Here is an 8,743-nt window from a genome sequence, read left to right as displayed (position 1 = left end):
AAACCCAGCATCTCGCTGCTCCTTCTACCTCTGCCCCCAATCAAAGCAAGCACCACACAAAATACAACCAACCAAACTAAAGCAGTGTCAACTTAAGGACTCTCTGCAACATTGCGATCCTAATCCAGGATGTGTTAAGTCCTCTTCTGCCCTATTTACAAAATACCTACTTCTGGACTGCTCTGGAGATGTTGCAGATACAGTTACATCAGATTCCCCCTCTTGAGGTAGTTCAAAGTCTAAACATACTTCAGTTATATTTTTAAAGGTTGTCTGAAGGATAATTACCCTAAAACCCTAAGCCAAAATTATTTTCTCCAGGTTTCTAGACTATTTTCATTCTCGGATCACATGAACTAACAACTGGAAAAATAATGAAAGTCATACAAAAACTAAGACAAAAAAAAAACCTTAAGAGTCTGTCAATATTACCACAGTTTCAACTTGGCACAAAACAAAAAAGTATTCTGTTTAGAAAAGCTACGGCCACTTTATAAAGTATTAAAGAAATTAATTTATAAAAATGGGAGGAGTTTTAACTGGCAGGATAAAACTAAAATCACCCTATTTTGTAGCAAAGAGTTCTTCCCAAGTCATCCTATTATGTAGCGAAGAGTTCTTCCAAGATGTGATGGCCACAGGGGAGGGCTGTGAGGCAGAACTGTGCCCAGGTGGCCTCAGGTGGGCTTCAGAGGCGCAAGGATGTTGGCAGACACCTGCTCCGGGCAGTCGAACAAGCCCTGTGGCATCTCAGCTGGCTTTCTGTGCGGCACGTTGTCCTCCAGCACCTGTGCCGATGCCTCAGCTCGGTCAGGTGCTTCTGACCAGCACATCCATTTGCTGCAGCTCATCCCTCAGCTCTGAGACATCCTCTTGGAAAACTTGCTCTGGCTTCTGAACAGACAACTGCAGTCTTTTTTTTATCCCCCACAGGAGGAAACATTATTTTGTCTCTCTTGCAATATCCAGAAATTTCTGGATACACTGATCAACACCAGTTCGAATTTCTTTCTATTAGTACCACTGATATATTGGTGACTCACCAGAGAGGCAAAGCAAGCCTCAAATGATGATTCCAACTCGTCCACTAAGGTACAGTTACAACTTCTTGGCCTGCCTGGCACTGCCTGAAGAAGTGAAACATGGCCCACAACTGGCTGTTGCAAGAATTTGGTGGGGGGGGGGGGCAAAGCAGCAGATAGAAAATCCATGTCTATCTCTAGCTTACACTAAACATATTGTGTGTGTGTGTGTACATATATATATATATATATACACACACACATCAATGTTTTTTTTTAAAGTTTTTTTTATTATTATTGGAAAGCCAGATATACAGAGAGGAGGAGAGACAGAGAGGAAGATCTTCCATCCGATGTTTCACTCCCCAAGTGAGCTGCAACGGGCCAGTGTGCGCCGATCCGAAGCTGGGAACCAGGAACCTCTTCCGGGTCTCCCACGCAGATGCAGGGTCCCAATGCATTAGGCCATCCTCGACTGCTTTCCCAAGCCACAAGCAGGGAGCTGGATGGGAAGTGGAGCAGCCGGGATATGAACCGGCGCCCATATGGGATCCCGGGGTTTTCAAGGCGAGGACTTTAGCCGCTAGGCCACGCCACCGTGCCCCACATCAATGGTTTTTAAATGATTGAGGCAAAAAGGATTCTCCCTAAAACGTTCCCTCACCTTCATCTGGGATTTGCAGCCTCCAGTGCTGTGAGACAATAAATTTCTGTCTTTAGGGCATCATGCTGTGGTACAAGGCCATGGCAGACCACTGTACCAAGCCAGTCTTTCTTTATCTCCCCAACAGCAACACGGGAGTCATGTCTGCACTACTTGTCACAGTTGTACTTCATCATTTGTCTCTCAGTGAAGGAGGAAGCTATTTCCTTCCCTAGGGCCTGGTTTGTCATATTAGAAGAGTTCATGAGGCCTGGCATGGTGGTCTAGCAGCTAAAGTCCTCACCTTGCATGTGCCTGGATCCCATATGGGTGCCCGTTTGTGTCCTGGAAGCTCCACTTCTTATCCAGCTCCCTGCTTGTGGCCCAGAAAAGCAGTTGAGGATGGCCCAAGCCTTGTCACCCTGCACCCGCGTGGGAGACTCGGAAGAGGCAGATGGAAGATCTTCCTCTCTGTCTCCCTTCCTCTCTGTATATATGACTTTTCAAATTAAAAAAAAAGTTTTTTTGAAAAGAAGAGTTCATAAATGAATATGTGATCATGGAGCCAGTATCTATCGTTATGACTCACTGGTTTTAAAATCTTACTTACTCATTTGAGTTCCAGAGAGAGCTCACATGCCCACAAAAAAAGAGCTGGATCACACTATAGCCAGGCGCTGGGAATTCAGTCCAGCTTTGCCATGTGGGGGGCAGGAGGCAGGAGGCCAGTCACTTGGGCCAGAATCACCGCTGTGCAAGGCCTGCATTAGCGGGAAATCAAAGTCAGGACTCAAACTCAGGCATTCCAATTGGAGACACAGTTTTTCTAATCTGTGTCTTAAACCATAAGGCTAACATACCTGCCCCATGTGGCACACCTCTACTCCTAATGTCACAGTGCACTCTTCCACTCTCTGGAAGCTTCTGTCAATTCACTAAGTGCACTTTGAGCCTGAGTGATAGAGCTTGAAGGAGACATAAGCAGCCAACCTGCACCTGCAGCTGGCACACGTGTGTAGATAACACATGCCAGAAGTAGCCTCAACAAACAGGACTGAATTCCCTCGCTCTGATATCCGGCTCTGCCATGTCTGGACTTTCCCCATGTGCAGCACACAGCTGTACTTCTTCGGAAGCAGCTCTGACGAACTGCTTCTTCAATCTCCAGCTCCAGCTCCGCACGCTCACAGGACACGGAAGCAAGCCTCTCCGCAGAGAAGGTGCTCGCCTTCCCAGGAGGCTTTCGCCTAAAAGCAGTCTTCATGTGAGTTGGGAAAATATCCACTTGGCAGGTGGAAACAGAAGTCCAGAGGGCAAAAGCCAGGACTGATGAACTCAATTCAGATCTCCCATCTGGTAGCAAAGATCCGATCCTTTGGGCCCTCACAGCTGCTTGCCGGGATCTGCTGCAGTCAGGAGCCGGAGCTAGGAACGGAACCTAGGGGCTCTACTGTGGGATGGGACATTGTAATCCATGTCATAACTGCTAGGCCAAATGCTTGCCCCATATTAGCTTTTCATGTATGCATTTTCCAAAGACTTTTTTGATGTTTATGGAAAATAAACTCTCAGGTGTCAGCTCACCCTAACACTCTCCCAACTGGAATAAACCTTCTTTCCATCTATTAATTTCTAGAGTCCAGACCATGTACCGCTGTTCAGTTTTCACAATGCCACACGCATAGATAACAACAAATGTTTGGGTACAACATAAAAGTTTCACCTGTTTGTGACACGTTTCACATTCTCTGGTTTGCAGTCAGTGCTCTGCCTCAGGACTTGCAGCAGCACACGCAGACAGTATGTCACCTCTACCACTTGCCTTTCTCTCCATTTGTATCTTGGTTACAACCTGGGGCAATCTCTGGGTGACCTTGAGGCCCTCAGGATCTCAAGCTTGAAAACCTTTTACAGAGCAAGCTGAGGACTGGCACAATGATGCACCAAGTTCAACTGCTATTGGCAATGGCAGCATTCCTCACAAGTCAGGCTGGAGTCCTGGCTGTTCTACTTCTGATTCAGGTCCCTGCTAATGCATCTGGGAGATCAGCTGGAGATGGCTCAAGTCCTTCATCCTCTACATCCACACGCCAGGTCTGATGAAGTTTCAGTCTCCTGGCTTTGACCTGATACCACTATGTCATTGACAAGCAGGGGAATGAACCAGCAGATACAAGATCTCTCTCTGTGTCTATAGCTCTAACCTTTAAAAATAAAAATATCTAAACTTAGAGGCTTCCCAACAGCAGAACAGTTGCTTTCAAGAGGTGCAATGGGAGGGAAAGAAGCAAGATTCACCCTCAGGTCTCTGAGGTCGTTTCTCTGAAAACCATATGGGCATAAACTCCATAAAATATTTAGAAATCTGGGCATCTAACTGCTGGTTATACTGCCCTAACAATTCTTGAAGTTAGCTTTACCCTAAGCATCTTGCCTATATTTTCTCCTGTACAGCTTCAATTGTGCTGATCTCTGCTGATAGGATAAACAAAAATGAAATCAGAAACAAATTTGGTTTTCTGAACATGGTAGGTGCTGACCTGGAAACAGCAGGGCATGTGCACGAAGGTGGAGAAAGGAGTAGACTCTGGTGCCACCTGCTGGAGCCATCTATTTTTGCAGGAAGTGGACGACTGACCAAAGGACGAAATAACGTTATGGATTCTGTTCTGTGACACTCGGTCAATTTTGAAAACTCCTTCTGAAAAGAAAACGGATAACATAAATTAAATGAATAATTAGTTATGTAGTAACTTCCCCCACCTTAAAACACTGACCAAAGCCGCTACTGTTGTGGGTAATGCATTTAGTAATTTTTAACCCAGGTCGTGTCCTTGTGAGTGATGAATACTCAGCAGAAACTGCCTATCAGGCGCAAAATTTCCTTGGCAGTTGAGAAATAAACACACAGTCATGCGTCAACATGGGCTGCCCTACACTGAGCACTGCACGTTTAGGTGCTGTCCATATGCTAGGAAGAAGAAAAAACCCGTTGGTTGGGAAGGTCTATCCGAAAAGAGGGTGACAGGCCGGAAGAAGCTCCGTCCAGACGCAGCGCCTGTAAGCCACGTCCAAGGCAGCAAAAGCTCTGCTGAAACCCAGAATCACTGGGTCAGGCCCAAGGGGCGAAAAAAGGGACTCTGGCATCTACCACGTCCTTTCATCGTCTTTGCAGCCAAGTCCAGGGTGCAGCAGAAGCATCATAGGAATGCAGGTGTTTGACCGACAAGCAGCAGGGCCGAGGGGGATGGGCTGGGGTGGGGGTGAGATGGGACAGTGGCTTATGCGCTCTAGACCAAGCCAGCTGCCTTGCAAAAAAATTTAACAATAATTATTACTTTTATTATTTTTATTGCAAAGTCAGACATATAGAGAGGAAGATCTTCCATCCAATGATTCACTCCCCAAGCGGCCGCAAGGGCCGGAGCTGAGCCAATCTGAAGCCAGGAGCCAGGAATTTCCTCTAGGTCTCCCCTACGGGTGCAGGATCCCAACGCTCTGGGCTGTCCTCGACTGCTTTCCCAAGCCACAAGCTGGAAGCTGGATGGGAAGTAGGGCTGCCGGGATTAGGACCAGCGCCTATGTGGGATCCTGGTGCGTTCAAGGCGAGGAAGGCTAACGTGCATCGGGCCAACAGTCGTACTTCCTCCCCTCTAACCCTCCATGTAAACTCTGCCATTTAGTAAACACGCCAACATTTTACACCAAAACAGTTCCTTCGTCTAAAAAGTGGAAAAGCGGTTCCTGTGCAAAGCTTACCTCCGTGAGGAGAAAGTGCAGGCGAGGAGGAACACAGACTTCCAGAAACTTCCCACATCAGCTGACCGGGAGCCAATCAGAAACAAGAAGAGAGGCGCGAGGGGCGGAGGCTGCGACCAAGATGGCGGCAGCGGCTGTGGTGGCAGGTCGGGTGCGGCCCAGCACGGACGTGGGGTCAGTGGCTCAGCCCAGTACGGACGTGGGGTCAGTCCGGCTCCCTGCTCAGCCCACCACAGACGAGGGGTCAGTGGTTCAGCCCAGCACGGACGAGGGGTCAGTCCAGCTCCCCGCTCGGCCCAGCACGGATGAGGGGTCAGTGGCTCGGCCCAGCACGCACATGGGGTCAGTCCGGCTCTCCGCTCTCGGGTGGTCACCGCGGCTGCCGTTGTTACTGTTGCTGCTCGTGGTGGCGGCGGCGGCCGAGCAGCAGGTGCCACTGGTGCTGTGGTCGAAGGACCGGGCCTTGTGGGGGCCCGCGGCCGACACCCACGAGGGCCACGTCACCAGCGCTGTGCAGCTGTGGGCTTACCTAGAGCCCGCGCTGGAGCGGGGCCCCCGGCATGTGCTGCTGTTCGTGCAGGACGAGCTGAGCGTGGAGGATTTTACAGCCCATGGCGCGGTGTTTGGAAACAAGAAGGACAGCGCCTTTTCTAACCTGGAGACAGCCCTGGGCCAGGCCTCCTCCTCACTGGTGCTTCCTGCTGTGGCCTGCTCTGCAATCCGCACTCTGGCCACTTACCTACAGGAGAAGCTTAGGACCAGAGCTCTGCACGTGGACGCGGCCACCCTGCGGGAGCTGAAGCTCAATGCCAGCCTTCCCACCGTGCTGCTCATCCGGCTGCCCTACGCTGCCAATTCTGGTCTGGTGACACCCAGGGAAGTCCTCCGAGGCAATGATGAGATCATCGGGCAGGTGCTGGACGCACTCAAGTCTAAGGAGGTGCCCTATACGGCAGCCTTCACAGCGCTCCGCCCTTCCAGGGTGGCCCGTGATGTAGCCATGGTGGCTGGGGGTCGGAGACGCCAGCCTCGACCGAAGAAGCCAGCCTCACCCGTGATCCATCCCCCTGTAAGTTACATGGACACTGCTATCCGAATCCTCTTCTGGGCCCAGAACTTCTCTGTGGCCTACAAGGACCAATGGGAAGACCTGACACCCCTCACCTTTGGGGTACAGGAGCTCAACCTGACAGACTCTTTCTGGAATGACTCCATGGCTAGGCTGTCCTTGACCTATGAACAACTCTTCGGTACGATGGTGACATTTAAGTTTATTCTGACTAATCGCTTCTATCCGGTGTCTGCCCGGTACTGGTTTACCTTGGAGTGCCTGGAGATCCACAGCAATGGCTCAGTCGTTTACTTCAACGCTTCCCAGGTCACAGGGCCCAGCGTCTACTCCTTCCACTGCGGGTATGTCAGCAGTCTGAGCCGCCATGGCCATCTCCTGGTGGCCCGCACGCAGCCCTCACTGTGGCACGTGACTTTTCAGGACTTCCAGATTCAGGCTTTCAACGTGACAGGTGAGCAGTTCTCCTACGCCAGTGACTGCGCTGGCTTTTTCTCTCCAGGCATCTGGATGGGGCTGGTCACCTCCCTTTTCATGCTGTTCATCTTCACCTCTGGCCTGCACATGCTCCTCAGCCTCAAGACCATGGACCGCTTTGATGACCACAAAGGCCCTGCCATCTCTTTGACCCAGATCGTGTGATATGGTGTCAGTGGGGATTGTGGTTGTGACGGTGTGCAAGTTGTTAGCTTTCCCACCTTGCGGCATACGGGACCCCAAGGGCCACCCTCCTGTGGCCGTGGCATGAGCCTCCAGGTCTCCTCAGGTTGACTCCTTTAATCTGATAGGCTTTCCTGAGCAGCTGAGGGGCTTCCCGAAGGCTGCCCCTCATCTCTACCCACAAGTGTAGCTATTTTTGCGTAGATTTTAAGACCCAGGTTCAACCATAGTGAAAGGTAGAGATCATTAGACCTTTTCCCTTTTTTGTTCTTGGTTATCTACCAATGATCTTCACTGTTTATTGCACTTTGGTGTAGCAGTTTCTCATTCCCCATGCTTCCTTGGACTCCCTGCAGCAACCACAGGTTTCAGGTTCCCTGAGTTTTCTGGAACATGGAAGTAACAGCTGACACTTGACTGTCGTTATTGTATCTTGGTGATGTTGTGCTAACAATAAGCAGTGACTTGAACAGGTTGAAGCCTCCATGAGAGGTGGGCTGGGTATGATGGCTGAGAGTCTGGAATATTCCTATTCATATGACTCCTATGGCCTGCATATGATTCGTGCTTCATGGGAGTCAGGTGCACTCTGTTGTTTCTTTCCTAGTAAAATAAAAGATGGATCACCAAAAAGGAGAGAAAAACTGCCAGCTGCATATACGCACAAGACTTTCTGTGCTACGGTCTGGGGTCAGAGCCCATGACATCTGGGCACCTGGGATGGGGCAAGGGCCTCACTGGGAAAGTTCCGTGATCTACAAAGGCTCACAGCCTCATATCCTCACCCAACAGCAAAGACAGCCAGGTTTTTTTTTCCTCTTTTTTCTTGCATTTTCCTTCGGATTCATTTTCAGTGGTATCTTTGTAGGACACTAATCAGTCATTCTTCTCCACTAGAACACTCTCATCTCATTTTTATATTTTCTACTCAGTGTTGGATGCAGTGCAGTGCTTTCGAGAAGCTGTCATCTGTATCCTTCCAGTGTTGTGTAACGTAGGTGCAAAGGAGCTGCTCTTAGTGCCCCACTCCAGGAGACCCTGGGACTCAACAGGTCAGCCCCTCCAGGTCCCATGCCAGGCTGTCAGTCACTGCATGGTGACTTGCTGGCCACAGGATGAGAGGGCAGGTAAAGTGGACATACATGACCACCCTGCCAAGTGTGAAATAGTCACTGTTGTGATTTAGATATGGTTTGAAGCCGGACGTAAGGTTCTGCAGCTTGGTGGGGTGGAGGTGGTGGAACCTTTAAATGGTGGGCAGAGTGGCAAGGCATCTGGCTACCGGGGGCATTAGCCTCAGAGGGCATGGATGTTGGCCTCCAGGAATGAGTTTCTATGAGAATGGTTTGTTATAAAGAGAAGTTGATGCTTGGGTCCTGCCTCATTAGATGATCTGTCCATCTCACTCATGCTGCCCCTTGGATGCCACTGCCATGTGACAGCCCCACCAGCTAGGCCTTCAGGGATCCTGTAAGGCAATTGTGGAAGGTCCAGAAACCTCCTTGCCATGGGCTGTGGTTCTATCCATTTGTGTCTTTTATTTTTATTACTTTTTTGTTCTTTCCTTATGAATAAATAGTCTTTGCTTGC

General features: G+C 49.8%; 1 protein-coding gene and 1 pseudogene across 1 annotated transcript; one reads left to right on the top strand and one right to left on the bottom strand.

Moving 5' to 3' along the window:
- Positions 1 to 677: 677 nt before the first annotated feature.
- Positions 678 to 1,211, bottom strand: LOC101527947 (mediator of RNA polymerase II transcription subunit 28-like; annotated as a pseudogene).
- Positions 1,212 to 5,545: 4,334 nt separating this feature from the next.
- On the top strand, positions 5,546 to 7,900 carry LOC101528202 (V-type proton ATPase subunit S1-like). Its single transcript, XM_036495179.2, has one exon. The coding sequence runs from the start codon at positions 5,546 to 5,548 to the stop codon at positions 7,133 to 7,135; it is 1,590 nt and encodes a 529-aa protein (XP_036351072.2). The 3' UTR covers positions 7,136 to 7,900.
- The last annotated feature ends 843 nt before the right edge of the window (positions 7,901 to 8,743 follow it).

The sequence above is a fragment of the Ochotona princeps genome, chromosome 10 (assembly GCF_030435755.1).
Source record: "Ochotona princeps isolate mOchPri1 chromosome 10, mOchPri1.hap1, whole genome shotgun sequence".
NCBI lineage: Eukaryota > Metazoa > Chordata > Mammalia > Lagomorpha > Ochotonidae > Ochotona > Ochotona princeps.
Note: the sequence above shows the minus strand (reverse complement) of the source record. Positions and strands in the feature narration are given on the sequence as shown.

Bases quoted from the DNA above. Each gene is read 5' to 3' on its own strand.
- LOC101528202 (XM_036495179.2), top strand. From the start codon at position 5,546: ATGGCGGCAGCGGCTGTGGTGGCAGGTCGGGTGCGGCCCAGCACGGAC.